The 19,807-nt window shown below is 48.7% G+C and overlaps 1 protein-coding gene across 4 annotated transcripts in view; it reads left to right on the top strand.

Annotated features, from left to right (window-relative positions):
* The first annotated feature begins 211 nt into the window (after nt 1-211).
* iqsec1b (IQ motif and Sec7 domain ArfGEF 1b) overlaps nt 212-19,807 on the top strand; it is a 166,847-nt gene continuing 147,251 nt past the window's right edge. For 3 of the 4 annotated variants that reach the window (XM_030091292.1, XM_030091291.1, XM_030091290.1), the window contains exon 1: nt 212-575. In XM_030091292.1, coding sequence (XP_029947152.1) covers nt 310-575 — 266 coding nt within the window. In that variant the 5' untranslated portion in view covers nt 212-309. The remainder of the gene's footprint in view (nt 576-19,807) is intronic. The other variant, XM_030091295.1, reaches the window with a different exon arrangement.

Below are 19,807 nucleotides of genomic sequence, written 5' to 3'. Positions count from 1 at the left end.
GAGGAAGAGGAGGAGCAGGAGGAAGAGGAGGAGGAGGAGGAGGAGGAGGAGGAGGAGGAGGAGTGCTGGAGGCGGACAGTAGCTCACCAAACGCGGACAAGTTGACAGCGACGCGTCGCGGACTGTACAACAAACCAGCCATGTCTGCGCGGCGGAGGGTGCGCGTGTGTGACTCCGCTCAGTGTTACTACTGAACGTGTGTGTGAGTGAGTGAGTGTGTGTGTGTGGGCGTGTGTGTGTGAGTGTGTGAGAGAGCGAGAGAGACGGAGAGCGCCGCTTCTCCTGCGTGCGTGTGTGGATATCGGCTCCATGGACGGACAGCGGGGCTTTTACGAGATGGAGAGCCCGGTGGAGAACCCCAGCAAGGCGGCGGAGTACCTGACGGAGCTCAACAAGATCATCGAGACCCAGCAGGGGCTTCTGGAGAAGCAGCGGGTCCGGATCGAGGAGCTGGAGCTGCAGGTGACGGAGCTGTGCAAGGAGAACGCCTTCCTGAAGGAGCAGCACCAGCGGCACCTGGCCGCGTGCAGGCTGTCCGTGCTGGGAGCCATCAGGGAGAACATCACGCACGACAAGTAAGTTCCCGCAAAGTTTATCGGGGGGACGGAGAGGTGGAGGTCCGCTCCGGAACCGTCACCTCACGCCGCGTCGCCTGGGATCCGCTGGCTGCTGCTGATCGTCACAGGGACGGGGATTACTCTGCTGGCGCGAGCGGCGCACGCGTCTTGCGTAACGGACCGCCGCCTGGCGCGCTGTGCCGCGGACGCGAAAATCCCCCGCTGCGCGTCGAGCGTGTGAGGATCGCGGAGAAAGTCCGGCTCCGTGGGTGTGACTTTGCTTCCGTTCCGCCACGCGGCGTGAGAAGCGGCAGGTCTGCGTCTCGAGCTGCGGCTTTACGCGCCGTTTGTTGTTTCTCTGCGCGCGGAGGAAGCTGCAGGGGGGCGACCGCTGTCCGCGCGAGCCTCACGGCCCGAACGCACTGGACGCGGAAGCGCCGCGCGCGGTAGCGCCGCGCACTGCGCTTCTGATCGCCTCCCATGTTAACCTATCTAACCGGCCGCACCGAACGCGCAGTGGAGCGCCGCGCGCGCCGCGGCTCGCGCTCTGCAGCGCGCCCGCTCCGCTTCGTTCTATTTTTCACGCGAGCCGCGAGCGCCGGGAGCGCCATGTGTCAAGCTGGATCAAGCAGATCGGACCAGACAGGAAGTCGGAAACAGAAAAGGCAAGAGAATCCGGTCAATTTTCAAAATATAACATTAAATAACGATTAGTTACGGACGGTGTTGCTCGTCCGTCTATAATTTGTCACTTGGGTCTAATCACAAGACAGATGGACACACAAACAGACATACGCATGTACGCACCCAAACACACACACACACACACACACACACACACACACACACACACACACACACACAGCGACAGATATTCACTTGATGCAGAAAAAAAGACAGGTGGAGAAAAAGTCTCTCCACAGGTCACCAAAACACACACATCCATACTGGCAGAGCGAGACAGAGGGAACAGGGAACAAACGTGAAAACCGAGAGCTGACGGAGCGAGCCGAGTGCAGCCGATGTGTGACCAGCGCGGAGAGCGCAGGCGCCTCCAGTGCGAACAGCCAAGCGCCGGCGCGGAGACGCGCGCGGCGCGCGCGGCGCCTCCGCTACGCTTCCGCGTCCAGTGCGTTCCCGGCGTCACAGGCTGCGGAGGCTCCGGCAGGGAGTGATGGACTGATCCATCCTGTGTGTGTGTGTGTGTGTGTGTGTGTGTGTGTGTGTGTGTGTGTGTGTGTGTGTGTGTGTGTGTGTGTGTGTGTGTGTGTGTGTGTGTGTGTGTGTGTGTGTGTGTGTCTCGGCCTGGATGAGGAGCTGGTGGAGCAGGAGCGCGGCTTGACGCACATCATCAACTTCTGCTGGTTTCAGACATCCTGCCTCGGCTGCTCGTGGCGCAGGGAGCCGGGTTGACCCCCTGAGGCTCCGACATGTAGAATGAAGTCTGGACGTGGCTGCTGGGTGCGGAGGCAGCGGCGTGGGCTCAGCATTCCCATATGGCTGCTCCCGGAAGTCTGACTGTCACCGTGGACGAGTTCAGCTGTTGGGAAGCGTCTCCTCACGTCCTGCTGCTCCGGTGTCCCACAGACTTGGTCTTTGTTCCATTCATTGATTGTGCTTCATCACAGCGGCCCCATTAACCCAGTGTTCTCTTTAAAAGTGCTCAGCGTTCTCCCCTCATCATGGCACCAGGACACAGGCACAGCTCTGAAAGCACCTCCTGGTTTGACTGAATTCTAACCTGTTGAGTCTCATCGTGGAACATTGGCAGCCAAAAATATTACGAGTGAACTTAAGGATCATTTAAAAGAAGCTCGTGACTGAAACCAGGATTATTCAGGAACTCTGTTGAGGAGGCTGGTGGTGTGAAGGTTGAGCTGACTGAACACTTCAGACTGACCCGATCAGGGTTCAGGGTTATGATGCACTCTCTGGCTGCCTGATCCGTGCACTTCAACGTGAGAAATCAGCAAACTTTATACAGAATGCGGGCAAAAAAACTCTTTGTTCACAGAAGAGTGACATCCAGACTTCTATAAAACCATGTTGTTTTCTAACCACAGGGGTCAAAGTGTCTGACAGGTCTCTAGATCTGGTCTTCCTCTTATCATCAGACTGTAAAAAGCTCCAATGAGGACGAACTGGAAGAAACCTGAAGGATTCTGGTCCTGGAGGACTGTCCAGGTCCCGGAGGACTGTCCAGGTCCCGGAGGACTGTCCAGGCCCCGGAGGACTGTCCAGGCCCCGGAGGACTGTCCAGGCCCCGGAGGACTGTCCAGGCCCCGGAGGACTGTCCAGGTCCCGGAGGACTGTCCAGGTCCCGGAGGACTGTCCAGGTCCCGGAGGACTGTCCAGGTCCTGGACGTCGAAGCGTCCTGCTCTCCCTGTGCGTTCGGCTCCACACACCAGCAGCACACACACCACTGCCCCTTTACCTGGCCTTTTGGCACCTGAGCCGCTAAGATTTGCTCTGAACGTGTTGAAGTGGAGGGTTTGAGTCCGAGCCGCCTCACCGCTGAGCTTCAGCGGCGTCTCCGCGTTCTGTCAACAGTCGAGCCACGTCAGCTGTTCTCTTTGTGCTGACCGCAGTCAGCACACACTCCTGGCCTTGACTGGACGGCCAATGGGGGAGCTGCGTTCCTTCCAGGCCCTCTGACACACACACACACACACACACACACACACACACACACACACACACACACACACACACACACACACACACACACACACACACACACACACACACACACACAGGGAGGCAGGTTACTCCGGGTGATGGGCTGCTGGGAGATCTGAGCAGCTCTGAGCCAATGGGCTGCCGGTCGGGTTTACGCCCTGCTGTATTTAGCTGAGCAGACATGAAGTCACCCGGCGCTCATCAAGGTCAAACGGCGTGTGTGTTGGTCTTCAGGACGCCACAAACGAACAAACAGAGAACCGGACCTCTGGGCGGTTCTGGTTCAGTGTAAGTGCCGTGGCGTTGTGTGCTTTCATTTCCACTGTGGCGGTGAAATCAGAGGCCATTATTGATCTGGGTTTGCAGGCAGGCGAAGGTTTTAACCAGGTGAAGGTTCAGGGCCGCGTCCGTCACTTCTACTTCTCAGTGTTCACAGAAACAAACCAGGCTGCGTTTCAAAGTAGATAAAGCAAGTTTAAAAGAGAAAAGAAGAATCTTCTGAATAAATGGGAATAGTGCCTGTGCTGGTGTTAAAGGGTTGAACACACCGAGTGGAGGCAGAAAGTTGACTTTCAGACGAGCAGCAAGCCTCACGTTTCAGTGTTTCAAATCCTGCTCAAATACATTCACACAGAACAGATTTCATGGATGTTTATAATACTTCTCTCTTAATTCTGATAAATTTGGACAGTTTTCTCATCCCTCTCTCCAAGACTAATCGAAAGTTTTAATATTTTTGTTTAGTTTAAGATTTGGTTTACGAAAAAACCCTTCTCCAGGACCATCCTACCATCCTACTCTTAGTTGAGTCCGTCTCGGTGTGTGTGGAGGTCGGAGCTCCTCAGCCTGCTGTTTGATTCCAGTCCTTGGTTTCGGTGTCTCTGCTTCCTGTGACCGGAGTCACATCGCCGGATCCAGAACATTACCTCCATTTCCACTCTGACATGCAGGAGATTTGTCTTGTCAGCGGTTGTCATAGTTAGGCCGACCCTGAGGCCGTCCACCTCTCTGCCGGCTCTGCTCTGAAGCCCGGCTCAGACGGACTCCGCTATTCACCTCATCCCAGAGCTTTTAAGGGTTTGTGGACGACACTGTACAGTCAGGAGAAGAAGGATTTAATCTGAGTTTGTTTTCTGGAGGAATTTGGTGTGTTCCCCTCTTTAAGAATGACTTTGTATTTTGGCTCCAAACCAGCATTGTCTGATTTCTGCAGCCGACTGAAGCTCCATCGATTTACTGTTCAGAAGAAGTAATTCCATCAGTCAGTTCATCATTTGTGTGGATCTTACAGGAAAGATAGTGATTCTTTTTTTTTTTTTTTTTTGGCTACAGATTAAGCAGGATGAAGGTTTGAACGACTGATTTCTTTCCTGGAATCTTAAAAGTGATCATCTTGTAAAGACTTGATTAAACCAAGTCCACAAACAGCCCAAACCAGCGGCACGATAATTAGCAAACAAAAACAACTTAGTTCATCTGTCCTCTGGCTTTTCCAACCGTTTTCTTCTGGAGCTGGTGGAGGGTGGAGGGTGGAGGGTGGAGGAAGGAGCCAGTCCCGTCAGACCTGACATCCTGGACCAAAGGCTGGTCAATCTCAGGCCAGGTCAAACACACACAGACCACACACACACTCCTGCTCACACCTCCAGGACGTCTAAAGTTAGCATGTTTTTGGTCTGCAGCAGGAAACCTGTCTACGATGAAAAGCCACACATGCAAAAGGAGAACATGCAAACTCGGCACTGAGCAGCCTCCAAGTACGGCCGTGCAGTTCGCTACAGTGAGCTGACGATAAGAGCTGCCACGTCTCTTTCATCCCGCTGAGACTTCATGTCACGCAGCAGAGCTCGGCCACAGCGAGAGCAGCAGAGGAATGTTTGCTCTTAATCCTGACGAGCACCGAGCGTCTGCGCCTGTGGAAGCAGTGTTCATTCAGCTGACCTCGAGCAGGTTCCCATCAGGAACAACCCTCCACTCGTCCTTCACTGATCCAGAGCCGTTCTTCTGAGGCTGTCCTTCAGATCTGGACTGGAGGCGTCGCCGCTCCGGCGAATCCTGAGTGACGCTGCGGGAAGAGAACCAGCAGCCCAGTGTGTGAGGAGCGAGGGGGAGACGTGGACGCCGTCACAGGACGGTCAGGGACGTGTTTTCACGTCCATGCTGTAGTTTCTGGGAGATATTCTCTTGTTTATGATGCATTTAAAGCCAAAGCAGAATTTCCATTTCACACAGGAACAGGGTGGGTCTTTTGAACCCTGAGGGTGGTCTCCACTGAAAAGCCGTTTGAATACAGGAGATGAGAGGAATAAATAAACTTTCAAAGCAAGAGCCCATCTTTTTTTTTTTTTGGAGGGAAATATTCATGGTGGGTGTTTGAAGAAAGAGAAATCTGCTGCTTTATATGATTCTGTCAGTGTTCATTGTCAGTCCGTAACATCTTGAGTGCCGTGGCTCTTGTTGCTGGTGCTTTTGATATTTGATGCAGTGAACTTTAAAAAGAGAAAATGCATATAAAAGTGCATATCAGTCAGTGCAGAATGTGCAGATTTATCCCTCAATCTGATACGATGCTGAACCCAAAGTGAAAAATTCAACTTGCAGACTTCACGGCTGGCCGTGTGAAAGCCGACAGACGGTTTTCTCTCACGTATCAAACCTTTTCCGAGGATATCACTTTGAGTTCGGCCCCCCGGTGAGAGACCATGCGACGAGATTGAAGAGTTAATTAACCTCCAGATCAGCAGAAGGCGCTTCTTTTTCCTCGTCAAAATGAGGATATACTCGGTTTTAATGTGAACCAGATAGGAGATCCAATTTACATTGTTTGATAAAGATCATCAGGCTGGATGCAGGTTTGTCTGGGCTGCTGCTCTTATTCCTGCACATCAGCATGCATGCTCTGCACCATCTGGAATTGCCGTTGCTTGTCATGTTTTTACATTCTGCATATCGCAGTGGAAACTTCAGGGCTGCCTCGACAGCCAGAGGAGGTTTGAAGACATCCAGGCTGAGAGCTTCAGTCTGGTTTCTCTCTCCTCGTATTTAATCTGTATTATTCTAATTTAGCCTCCTCGTTCATTAAGCTAACATCAGACAGGTAAAGGCTAGCAAACCTTAAAAGTCAATTATTGTCCCTCTGGAGGAGGAGAGGACATGGATATCGAAGCAGCTGTGTGTGTGTGTGTGTGTGTGTGTGTGTGTGTGTGTGTGTGTGTGTGTGTGCGTTCTTGTATTTCTATCCTTGTCGGGGCCAAATGTCCCCACAAGGAACGACGTGCCTTGTGGGGACCTTTTTCCGGTCCTAAGTAGGAGAAACAGTGTTTTCTTGACCATGTTGTTGTTACTGAAAAAAGTAAAAGTGCAAAAACATTTCTTTAGGGTTAGGCTTTGTTGTGGTGTGGGTTAGGGTTAGGGTAAGGGTCAGGGTTAGGGGCTAGACATGAATGGGAGTCAATGGACGGTCCCCACAAGGATAGAAATACAAGACCGTGCGTGTGTGTGTGTGTGTGTGTGTGTGTTTTCCTGGACAGCTTTGGATTCCTAGAAGGCATAATTGATAAGTTCCTCTTGAATGTTTCAGTCCTGCAGAACAACATGCAACACAGAAGCTTCCCTGATCAGACTCCGTCCTTCATTCTCATCGTTCTCACATGTTCAGCTGAACGGGAGACCAGTTTGTAAAAATACTCCTGTCTGCCTGAACCAGGAAGAGCTCTTCCTCACGGCTGGGCCACCGCAGCTCGGTTTCTCTCATAGTTTCCTCTTGAAAAGAAGCAAATAACCACCACAGAAGTTGTTTTTTTTTTTTCCACATTCCTGTGTGATGAGATGAATCGTTCTACAATCTGATAATTTTGAGATTTGAAAGCGTTTCTTACCAGCGTACCAGTCTCATATTCGACAGCGCTTCACCTGCGATATAAAGACGGTGGTTTTTTTCGCAGAAGACTGTGCTGAGAGACGAGGCTTTCAGCGGAGTTGATTCTTCAGAATTGAAATGACTTATGGCGTATTTCTGCTCCGTGCGCTAACTCCGCTTTCAGTCCTGCTTATTGATACTCTCATGGCATCGTGGAAGCGCTGAATATTGTTTACTGAAGCAGAACCAAACAAATTAGATTATTTCTCCCCCCTCTACATCTCTTGCCAAGAAATGGATGATCTATGAGGCTGAAGTTTAAAGGCACCCTGAGTGTTCATTGCAGAGACGGTTTTGTTTACATTGGTCATTTATCACTTCTTTCACGTCCAGCGCACACAGACCGTCCTCAAAGCCCGGCGGAGTCTCCGCTGAAGGGTTCCAGATTCAGTGTCTGCAGCTCCGTTTGCACATCATTTCTCCTGAAAACTGACCGTTTAATTTTTGTTTCTGTTTCAGAGAAGTTTCAGGTGTGTGTGTGTGTGTGTGTGTGTGTGTGTGTGTGTGTGGTTTCATTATGATACCAGTCAACAGCACACACTAGTGGCTCGACATGCCAGGTCCGTCGTTTTCAGCTTTTCTGCCGTTTCCGTGTAAACGCAGAATGTTCCTGACACAAAGACGAAACGTTTTCGCTTGAAGTGTCGTCTAAACGAAGCCTAAAACTGCAGGCTGTTGCTGTGAGGCCGCACTGGGACTAAACTAAAACATCCAGAGTTCTTTTCTCCAGTGGGAATTCGGTATTGTAGAGTAAGTTTTAATTGTAGTCTGTGTTTTGAAAGTTGAAACGAGCAGAGCAGGCCGATCGGGGTTTATGGAGGAAATATTTTGGCCAATAAAAGCTGTATGTGCGGTCTTCAGAGTGAAAAGGCTTTCAATAGCAAAATAGAAAAATGCTCTGGTGTTGGTCGAAGCAAACGGCGTGAATCAGGAGAGACGGCTCGCTCCCCAGACGGGGTCAGCGACACTAATCAGTGTCTTACAACCACCTCTAAACCACGTGGATCAGATTCTTTTCAGCGCCTGTCCTGAAAGTCGCCCTGAAAGCCTCTTGCCTTTTTCAACAGCTGATATACTCTTTGAAGATTCCCCCTCTTCGCCTGGCCTTCAGAGTGCATTCTATTCAACGCCATTCATATCCTTCCACACAAAAGATTTCAAAGTGTGCTCTATCTGCCGGCCCCGTCCTCTGCGGAGTCAGGATCACATTTTTCTCCTGGATGATTTTATCAGGTGTGTAAAAGGAGGTGATCAGTCACTGAAGGGAAGCCATTCAGAGGGACGCTGCCCATCCGTTATGGACCCGACGGCTCACACTGGACCCTCCTGGGGTTGGAGTTCGTCCCCCTCCTGGAGCCCAGGCTGTTATTACAGAACGTGGAAAGCGCCTTCGGTTCACAACCAGCCAACAGATCCTGCTAATGCGTGCGATTGTGGAATAACATGCAGGTCACAATGAAAACGGCGACTGAGCCTTATTTTCTTGGTTGTTCTTACCAGGAATGCATCAATACTAACTGGTCCGATGCTGCAGGGAGTCCTGGTACCGTGAGCGCTCCCCGACGCATCCCGGCAACCGTCGCCCGCTGGAACACAGAGACAGCACGAGCCATGTCCTCGGTTTGGACATTCTTTGGAAGTCGGTGCAGCTCCGGAAGTTTTTCCCAAAGCTTAATAGTACTTCTCATGGTTAAATATTGTTGCTGTAGTTACTGTTTTCAGGTGTCAACATGTTATTTTCTTTCTTTTTTTTTTTTTTGTCCTAAGTTCAGTTTCCATAGTGTCTAAATTTCCCGCAGATGCTGGTGCTCTGACTTATTTGTCGTTTCATGACAAAAATCAGCCAACAGCACCCACTAGTGGCCCTTCATGAAGGCTTTCAGCGCTCAGTCCGTGTTGTGTGAACGGATATCGTTTCAAGAAGCTGCCAGGTGAAGGCAGAAGTCTCCTGGAATAAAAACTCGAGGCTCCAGTTTCTCAGGAGCAGGTCAGACAGGGGCTCAGTCTGAATCCAGAGTAGATACACTTAATCTACATACAGTCCATCAGACAGGAGCGTTCTTCAGACAGCGGTCAGATATTTGTGATCCCTCTCACGAGGACGGACATTTAAAGGTCAGTCCTGAGCATCGGTGAGGTGTGTGAAGGATTCCTGCACGTCGGTTGACAGGGGTACTTTGTTAATTCCTCTGTGAGATGTCATCTTGACATTTTCAAGCAGCGCTGTTTGAAGGTTCCAGGTGATTCTGGTCTGAAAATAATTTCTTCAGTCGGGTGCTGGTCTGGTTAATCCACGTGTAAAGATCTTTCAGTCCAGCTGAGGCCACATCTGGTCCGTTACCCAGCGTCCTCCTGTGCCAGCTCTGTGTTGACGGCCCTCTGTAATTATCCCAAACGGGGATCCCACTCACACCCGGCCTCTCAAGTTTGCCTGCTTTGTCCAGATTAAGTGCAGCTTCAGTAATCTTCAGGAAACCAGTCAGCCGTTATCTGCTGAAGCCACATTGTGGAATTTAAAGAGTTTTTTTTTTTTTTTTTTTTTTTTTTTTTTAATGTAAAGCGTTGGTGTGTATGTGATCTTCAAGCAAGCCATTACCTTCCTATGGAAGAAAAAAAACGAATGTTTTGAAAATGCCGTCCATAATTAAAGCGTTCCCAGCAGCTGTGATATCTATCGGGCTTGTCCCCGGGGGGCCGAACCAGGCTGGAGGCCACAGAGTCAATGTGGATGTATTGATAGCACAGAGAGGTTAGTTCCATTTCATTCCGCTGCTGCCAGCACACTGAGCAGCACAGCTGCTCCTGAGGCAGAGATTTTCCACTCGGTTTATAGCTGGATGCTGAGAGTTCAGGCGCTCTCTGAAGTTCTGCTTTTAGAGAGTCTGACTGAAATGACAGCTTCAAATAACTGGAAGCCAAACATCTCGGTCGCTGTGTATCTGTATTGATCCTGCTACTGGGAAAGTTTCAAGGTGTCGGAGTTGAGTGATCAGATTGATGACAGATGCTTTGATTTAAAACAGAACTAATGATGCTAATGTCATGATATCAAGTGAGAATGTGGGACAGAAATCAGTCCGACGCTGATTGGAGGGGTTCTTCGCCCCTGAGTTTCCAGCTTTAGAGCGTCTGTGTACCGTTTACACCACGCATCAGTATATATAACAACGTGTGTGTACATATATTGCAGCGTAAAGGTACAATAAGTACATTTACTATAAAATCAATAAAATCATTCCCATCTTTCACCTGTCATTGGAGAAACATTCCCTAAACAATGTGTCATCTCCATCAATAAATGTCTTAAAAAGTTTCAAAAGGAGTTCCTGCATGGAACAGCTCCAGTGGGCGGGGCCAGACCGCCACACTTCCTGGTTGCAGAGCCAATCATATGCAATTTCCCAGGTTTGCAAAATAAGCAGCGCAGCAATCTGTATTTTATGACCGGCTGTGCACAAGCATGTGTAAAGTGCTACCAGGAGCTGTAATGAGAACATGAATCTGTGCTAATGCTGAAACAGCTTGAACGTGTGGGGAACATTTCATTATTTGAAGCCACTGCTTTACCACACGACACGCCTGCTTTCCAAACTATTTGACTAACGACCGACTGACTGTTGGATTGACTCCATCAGGGTGATTTTGAGGGTTCGTTACGGAGCGGCCTGTTGTGCTCCCCGGAGCAGCTGCACCTCGGGGCTGTTCTCATGTAAATGACTCTAAACAGTGCATGATGCAGTTCGGAGTCCGGACCCTGACCTTGTCACGGACTGTAATGAAGTGCTGCTGCTGCGGCGATGTGGAGGTGAGCTGAATACATTCTGCTCTCGGGAGACCGACACAAAGCCGGAGGGGATTTCTGAGGCATCAGTGGGACTTTTCAACTCTTGGATGAACAAACGCTTCACAGAAGTAGATGGACCCAAAAATTCAGCAGCACATGAGTAAAAGCTTAGTGTTTCTCAGGAAATAGATGCAGCCATGCATATGCAGTTTTGGTCATTTAAATCTTATGTTAAAAGCTTTTAGGGAGAACACTGGCTGCCAGGCAAAGATTTTTGACCCCATGAATCTCTAAATGAATGGATTGTCTTCTGCACATGGCACGCGAGGCACGTGAAACATGGCGGGGTCACATTTGTTGTAGCGAGGAACTGTTGCAGGTGGCGATCTGAAATTCTGTCCCGGTGATGGCAGAAGATAAATAGTTCCAGAAATAGCATTAATATGTGAAAAGAATCTCTGCAGTTCAGCTGAAGAGAGGATTGTGATCATCCTGGTGTGAGTTCTAAGCAGCAGAACCACAGTTGGAAGGAAAGTCACCCCTGAAGTGTCCAGAAAGATAAACTCATGCCGTTTATTCCTGTTTATTCAGTGAGCCTGGTGCAGTTAGCATTAGCTCATCGGAGAAAATCAAAAATAGATCCAGAGCAGCAGCGTTGCTTCCCATGACCTGCTGTGCTCCCTGGCTGCTGACGGGCCGGGCGGCTCTCCCCGACGCATTTCCATACCGAGGTCAGCCCGAGCGGCGGCGGCAGACCAGGTAATCAGAATACATCTGAATATCAGGTGTGGATGCACAGGGCCACCGGTGAGAGTCCAGCAACCAAATCCAGACACTGCTGGATGAACAGCAGCTCATGTCCAGAAGGCCACACTCACCGGATGTCTCTCGGGACAATCAGTCTTTTTGAGGAACATGAATTGAAGCCAGCACCGGCGGTGGAACTGCACGAGACGTCAGGGTCGCTTCTCACGGATCATGAGTGTTTGTCTGTGTTTTTAACAGTTCATATGGTTTATATGAAGTTTGTGTAAGATTTACCAGTTTAACATTTGCTACCCGCAAAGTGGACACGTTTTTTTTTTTACCTTTCCCATGATGCATCATGGGACTGTCTCTGACCAGTGTTGTTCAGTCCTCCTGCTGAAGGTTCTCCATGTTCGACTCGTCTCCTTGTTTTCTTGTTTTGGGTGTTCGCTGACACGACCGTGGCCACTGAAAACACTCAGGCTCTGTCCTGAGTTCAGGGTAAAAGCGCTGCCACCACACACACACACACACACACACACACACACACACACACACACACACACACACACACACACACACACACACACACACACACACACACACACACACTTTCTCTGTGGACACTAAATGCTCGGTAGATGGACAGTAACAACAATGTTTTTCTCCAGAGTGTCTCATGACTCCCAATCCAGATCTTCCTGGTCCTGGTTCTGATCCTGGTTCTGGTCCTGGTTCCAGTCCAGATTCTCCTGGACTTGGTAGTTTTAGAGTTTATCGTCGCCATAGTAACAATCCAGCTTGGTGTTCTGTCCATATGAATGTCTTTCTTTTGTAATTTCATTACAAAAACACCCAGCAGCACCAACTACTGGCCCAGCCTGAAAACCACATGGTTGCCATGTAAACGCAAAACTTTTCTGAAATGAAAATGCAAAAACAATGAGTTTTCATTGAAATGTTGTCGTGTGAACGGGGCCTTACACTCCTAACTTTTCACATCAGGAATCTTGCATTAGTGGATAATAAGTAATTAGCTTTTTTTTTTAAATGCGCAGTGGCATTGTTCCGTGTCCGGCTGAACTTTTGGTTGAGCAGTTTCAAGACCTTCACATATTCCCTCCAACAAATGTCTTCTTTGGTGCTACAGCCACTCAGAGTTCTCCTTTACTGAATAGAGAAAGCTGTGACAAACAGGATGAATGTCTGTAATCAATCAAACCAGTGTTTCACTTAAAGTGTTGCCTAATGAAATGGCTTCTTCCTTGGCTGAAGTTTGTCGGTTAACAAATAGTATTTTGGAAAAGTGTTTTGAAACTACTTTGGGACATTTCATGGAGATAACTCAGATTACATCTGGCACGTTTCAGTCTCAATAAGGAAAACCGTCGGTTCTCCTGTAGGCTGACGTCTCTGTCTGTCAGTGTATCATGTTAGAAATATCTTCCCCCTGCATTTGGCACAGCTTCTCATGTGAATGTTTAATTTAATTAAAACTGTAGCCCGTAGCGGCTCACTTGTGACTTCAGTACATCAAATCCAGTCGAAGAGAAGCTGTGAGTATCAAAGTGTGTGCGCCGCTAATCCGTCTTAATGCCATGTTCTGCTCATGCCTGAGATCAAAGCCAGTGTCCAGCGCTGGAATGAAGCAGGGAGCGAGACAAAAATGAGGATTTGGTATGAAACTCATGTACTGGAGTACCAGAAAACTAATTCTGGTTTCTCCTGGTTTTCCTTACACCTCGAAAGCAGGGGTCTCCAGCCTGGTTCCTCAGACCCCCATCCAGCACGCTGGAGTTCCCTGCATGCACTGGGGTGTGTCCACAGTTTGACGTTGACTTTTTTTTTATTTTTTAATGTGGGCCCAAACCAACCCCTTCGTCATGATTTGGGCGAGGGCCGCCGGCCGGTCGTCGTCCAGGCCTGCCGCTCCGCTGCGTTCGGGGATGTTTGCGGTGGCAGTTTCAGGATTCGTGCTGAGGTAATGTTTGTGAAGAAGTCCCCAGTTATCCGGCCTGTTTGAACTTAATCACACTGTTATTGGACTGAAGGTTGTTTCAAACTTAATAAAAACTCTGTCCTGCCAAGAACGAGGAGTATGGATGTCAGAACCACCGCTGAGTCGAAGCTAACTCAAAGTTTTGGAGTCAGATCCAGTCGACAGATGAACCGGCAGAGCAAACAAAGCGTTAAACTCTTTATAGGTTTAATAGCGCAGCGTTTGGTGGGAAAATGTATCAGCTGAGGAAAACGACTTTGATCAATGCCTCATTAGCTGCAGAACATACTGGAACAATCAAAGCGCTCATATTTTGGCGTGTTGTCTGCTAGAAGAGGTAAATACTTGTGGGGATATCAGAGGTGCTTCATCAGCCTGATCTGACTGGTTTACTTTCAAGTACAAAATAAAGTGAAGGCGATGAAATCAGAAACCAGCTGCAGGAAGCTTTGAAATGTTTGTTCAACATGATTTCTGAATGCGGATGTGCCCGACGCAGGTTTCTGGCGTTGGGCGTTTGCGTTGGCCTCCTGGTTTCCTGTGTGGGAGGTGTCGCTGGGCTCAGCCTGCCCGGCCGGCAGTGGGCCGGCAGACCGAGGCCCTCTGGGTCCGACTGCCGGACTCCCAGACAGGAATCAGACCCAGACTCTGCTGCTCTCACAACCCTTTCCAGAGTCTCCCCGTCTGCCAGGACGCTTCAACTTCCACTTCAAAGACGCCATTTGATCTCCCTGATTCACTGACAGTGTGGAATCCTGAAAGACCTCTGAAGGCCCATTAGCATCCACAACTCCAACTGATGGCAGTCCTCCATGGAGGACCTGCACTGGGGCGTCATCTGGCACCGGGCCAATCCCACTGAACAGGCATGCGAGTTCCAGTCAGTCAGAGTTGAGCATTGATAAGTAACTGATCAGCCGGCGCTCAGGGTTCAAAGCCGTCATGTGGCGTTAGCATCTCAGTACTGGGCTTCCTGCTGCGGAGAACCGGCTCCGTCCAAGTCCTTGACTTGAGCCCCGTTTACACCATGATGCTGTGTTCTGGGTTTTGGTTTACCCAACAATGATGGTCAGAGCCACTGAAAACACAACTTTTTGAAAATGGTGGGTGTGTGTTTTAGTTCTTCATGGTCCCCCGTGCCCTGAACCGGCGGTAAACATGTCTTCCTCTGGCGGTGGGCTCGGTGTGTGTGGTTGAGCGGTTCCATTTTGACTCACCGTTCAGCCTGGTGTGGATTAGGAGAAGCTTCAGTGGAAAATAATTAGCTAGCGCTGACCTGCCACTTCCCGTGTGCAGCTAATGGCCAGCGCAACTTGCCGGCAGCTGGCCCCTCGTTTCAAACCCTCTCCAGGCCCGAGGACTCTCACATTGATTAAAGATCCCTGACGTGTCTTTCTCTATTCGAGAATGTCCAATCCGCCTCTTTTAACAATCAGCTCCACCCCAGAATTATCTGAAATAGATCAAGTGCCATCTATTTTTTCAACAAAGCCGAGATGTGAGAGGAGGCATTTATAGCCCTCTCCAAAAATTCTTCAGTCAAATGCTAAACAGCAACTGTCAGCTGAGCGCTTCTTTTCTGCCTCTAAAGAGTTATAATTGGCATCTTATTAAAACGCCAGTGACGAGGATGTTTTTTTTATTACAGCAAACATCTGCAGCTTAAACGGCAGATATTTTCTCACTTCAGTCTGCTCCAGATGCACCCTTACCTCCCCATCCGAGATCGCACGCTTCTCCTGAGCTCCTGCAGGTGAAGAGGTCCCGGGTGTGTTTCCACATAATGAATGGCGTGTATGAGCGAAGAGCGCCTCACAGTTTTCTGTGACGGATAAACCCCATTGGTCCTTTCCTTTTTTTTTTTTTTTTTTTTTTTTTTTAATAACTCTGCAGACTGCCGGATCGCCGTGACTCATCTCCTCCTCGCCGTCAGACCGCATTGCCTCCAATTAACCGGCAGTGATGAGAAGCTGTGGTTAATACCTGCACCTTTAATAGACACACTTTCCTTTCTAATGATCCACACTTACATGCCACTCAGACTTTATCCCAATGAGGAGCTTTTCATTCCTGGACAGTAAGACCTCAGCTTGACGTTAACATACAGCTACGGTTAGCATTAGCGTTAGCCATGTTTTTAATCCCTCACAGTTCATCAAACTCTGCGTTGCAGCCTTGAATTACCCAGACGTCCCAGCTTTATAACCACACAAGTATCAGAAACACAATGAATAAATAATATGCAGCCTCATTTAGGAATTTGGGAATTTTATTCTGAAAGGAACATCGGAATTTGATTGGATGTATTTGCTAATTTCCAGTCCGCTGGCAGAAACACGTGAACACTGTGTTCATCGTTGTGCGGGAACCGTTCCTCCTTCAGAGGACTGAGCCGGACGGTTTGGCAGGACGACATTGTCTCACTCTGTCAGATGAAGGTTTACAGTTTGATAAATCAGTTTTTCCTCCCAGCATTCTGGGCCGTTGAATCCTGACCGTTGTTCCCAGCGAGCGGTTCTGGTTCTGGAGCGGTTCTGGAGCGGTATGGGCGCCGCAGCGTGGAGGGAGAGGTGATGGTCCGGGACTCTACGATTACCAGCTCAGTGTTTTCTCGTTGTTCTCCGTCTGCTGTGAAGATCGGTTTGGTTCCTGTGACGACGAGCTGCTTCAGGGATCAGTCAGGTCAGCTTTGTGTCGACGATCAGGGATTTCAGCGTTGGTGGATGCTGCCAAGCAGCTTTTGGTGATAAAGTTATAGCGTAGACGACAGCAGAAGTGAGGTTTTCCAGGAAGACAACTCTTTTTCTCTTCATTGGAATGAACTTCATACATTTCTTGGACGTAAAGTTGTCTTTTTGAGGATGAAGTTTTCAGTACTGACAGTTATTTAACATAATGTTGATTTATTTTCAGTGGTGGCTCAATAGAACAGGATATCAGGAATGGTTTATGTAAACTTTAACTGTCTCCACTGTTTCCACTCTGCAGTTCTGACATTACACAAAGAAAGAAAGAAAGAAATAAAAAGGAAAAAAACTTGCAGAATCCTATGTGCACTGGATTAAACAAAAAAGTTAAATACTGTTTGTAGCATTGACAGATGACCGCGGTTCTGTTCCCAGACTACATTTGTCTTTACACTCCGAGGAGGTTGAGTTGGTTGTTTTCCTTCAGGATCCAGCAGACGCACAACATGCAAAAGCTCTCACATTCAAGTGTTCTGCCGTTTGTGTGGGCATCCACCAACACATGAGAAAATATGTTTATTTAAAGGGACTTAAGGCAAGATTTGTGAAAAACTACACATGCAATTCCAGTTTATTCAATGCTAATGGGCCGTGAAGCATTAAAAACCTAAAATAACATCCCAATCCGCGTATCTGTCTGTTGCCTTATCCAGGCTGTGTGCCACAGAATTGGCTGCAGTTCGGGGTCAGAATTTCCCGCGCAATCATGGGGATGTGACGTAAATTGACGCTGTGTGCACGTTGCCGAGACAGGAAGAACATGGCCGCCGACTCAAACACTGCTGGGATACAAATGGATTCTTCAGCAGCCATCAAACGACCTGCATCCACTCAAAGCCCACAAAAAAGTGCCACCACGAAGAAAAAAAGGACTTTATCAGCGTTATCTCCTGAGTCAAAAAAAAAAAAAGTGTGTGCGCGCTCCCGTGCCGCCTCGGCTGGTGGCTGCAGTCACACACAGCGCCTATCGCGAGTTTAAAAAATTCCTCCTTTAAGAAGAGGACGATGTGGAAGAACTGGCTTTATTTTTCACACGATGGGGACTGGTAGCAGTAATTCGACCCCAGCGTCACTTCAGAGGCCTGAGTTTTAAATGCTGAAGCCAGACTGAAGAAAACACAGTTGTTTTTGTGTGTGTTTGTTGTTTGTGTTGTTGTGCTTGTAATGAGGAATTCCCAGCGATGGTGTGTGTTTTGCTTTGTTTCCTGAGAGAAAAATGTCAGTCTGTTGTTCTCAGGGAGAATCAGCTATTTTGTGTTACTTGGTAGAGATTGTGTCCTCGTCCACGGCTTGTCTTAAGGCTCTGTTAACCCCAACGTTCCTGCAGCCTTTCAGCTCTCTTCAGGGAGATGATGAAGATTAGAGCAGATTGAAAGTCGTCTGCGATCGGCCCCCTGAGGGAGGAGCTTTTCCAGCGACAGACGCTCCTTTAACCTGCTTTTTTACAAAGTGTTGCAGTTCCTTCCAGTTGGTGGAATCATGCAAATCACACTAGGAAAAAGTAATTTCAACAACTGACTGAGCTCCGATGTTAAAATTAAGTTTACAGAGACGACTCCGAGGTCAGGTTACTGTTCTGTGACTTGTTTTGTTTGTTCTTTTTAACTTTGGATCATTCCACTGATGCTTGAGAGACGCACCAAAACAAAACAGAAAGAAGCAGAGTTCTGAGATGATCTGAACTAAAAATACCTCTGCTGGAGGTGTGTGTGTGGAGTGGAGTATAAATTAGACTTTAAATGACGCTGCAGAAGGTTTGTGGACATTTTAACCGCTCGGCTGCCTCCCAGCAGGAGGTGCGGACCTGCTAGCAGCACATGTCACACACTCGCCGTCCTACTGAACAGAAAACACTCGCATTATTCAAATCGGAGGACGAACTCCGAAAACCTCACAGCACAGTGGATTGTCTTGGAAAAGGAACTGAAAAATACGGCAGACGCCTTAAAAATACCGTATACCATGAATCTAGCTGCATGTTAAATATTATCTAAAGTTTAAAAAGGTGGCACCACTGATAATGGTGTCAGTGCTACAAACATGTCCATGCTCATGTTTCCACTCGTCCTCGTCTTTACTCAATGTGTGTTTTTCTTTCAGTACTTCAGTGAAATCTTGGAATGCAGTGTTGATTTTCCTTCCTTAGTGTCTATTAAAGAGCATTAAAAGCCTGTTTGTGCTGGGTTCATGGTTATGTGTGTGTGCAGACTTCACGAGCCGACCTGAAGATGCACATTTTAATTTGTGCTGTTATGTTTTATGATTCATTCTTCAAAGAAAGTTTGGCCTCCAAGAAAAAAAAAACATTTATTATTATTTAAAGACATGAAATTTAAGGATTTACTATCACATTTTTGCAGCCAATTTAATTTTTATTTCGTATTTGACTACATCTACCATTTTAGCTGTGATAATCCCCGCGGCTCGCTGGGATTATACGTTACAAAACTGGAGGTTTTGGCTGCTGCCAGCATTGAGTTCAGTTTTGTAACTCGTCTTATATCATGATGCAGAGAGGTGGCGAGCTGCGTGTCCAGCTGAGGGTTCACTGGGAGGACGTCTCCTCACACCTGGCGCTGCAGAGGAAACGAAGCGTCCTCTAATCTCCCGTCACGTCGTGACGTCGGGCCGGCAGATGTGCGGCTCGTCGGATCTCCGACGCGGCTTTAATCCGGCAGGTTCCCACGCCTCGCCGCGGGCGGCCCGCCCCGGCCCATCTGAACTGCAGTGAACCCGGTAAATCCGGGCCGGCGCTCCAGATTTAGGCTCCGCCGGGCAGAGCGAGGGGATTACGGCTGCACCTACGGCTGCAGTTACATAAGGCTGCATTGTTGTCACGCCAAGGCTGGAGTAGAAATGAATTTCAAATTACATATTGCCTTTTACAGTACGGTGCTCTTCTTCCTGTGGTGTTCAGGCCGCAGCGCTCCAGTCAGAGGAGCAGTGAAGCTGCTCTGAAGTTTCGTCTGGTCTGCAGGTGACGAGGGAGAGGTCACAGAGATACGGCTGCTTCTGCTCCAGGAAGCGGTCAAAAGTGTCGAAGCGGTGAAGAAACGTGACGACCACAAAGACGTGTTAGAGAATCGTCAAGCTCGGAGCTGTGTGCCGAAGCGGCACCAAGCCAAAGGGAGACTGTCTTAAAGGATTCAGACCTTAATCCGAATGCTAAAGAGAAATGAAGACCTGCCAGTTGATCTCAGCAGTGTGTATCTAACACAGCTGTCCTTTGGCCCCAGTGACTCAGTAGCGCCATCTTTATAAGCTAATAAGACGGTGGCGTTCTCCTGTATAGGCTCCTCTAATGGCCCCAAAAGAGCGAGTGACAGGAGCGAAAAGAGTCTTAATTGACTATTAAAATTCAGAGGAGCCGTCCG

Source organism: Salarias fasciatus, chromosome 5, assembly GCF_902148845.1.
Source record: "Salarias fasciatus chromosome 5, fSalaFa1.1, whole genome shotgun sequence".
Taxonomy (NCBI): Eukaryota; Metazoa; Chordata; class Actinopteri; order Blenniiformes; family Blenniidae; genus Salarias; species Salarias fasciatus.
Note: the sequence above shows the minus strand (reverse complement) of the source record. Positions and strands in the feature narration are given on the sequence as shown.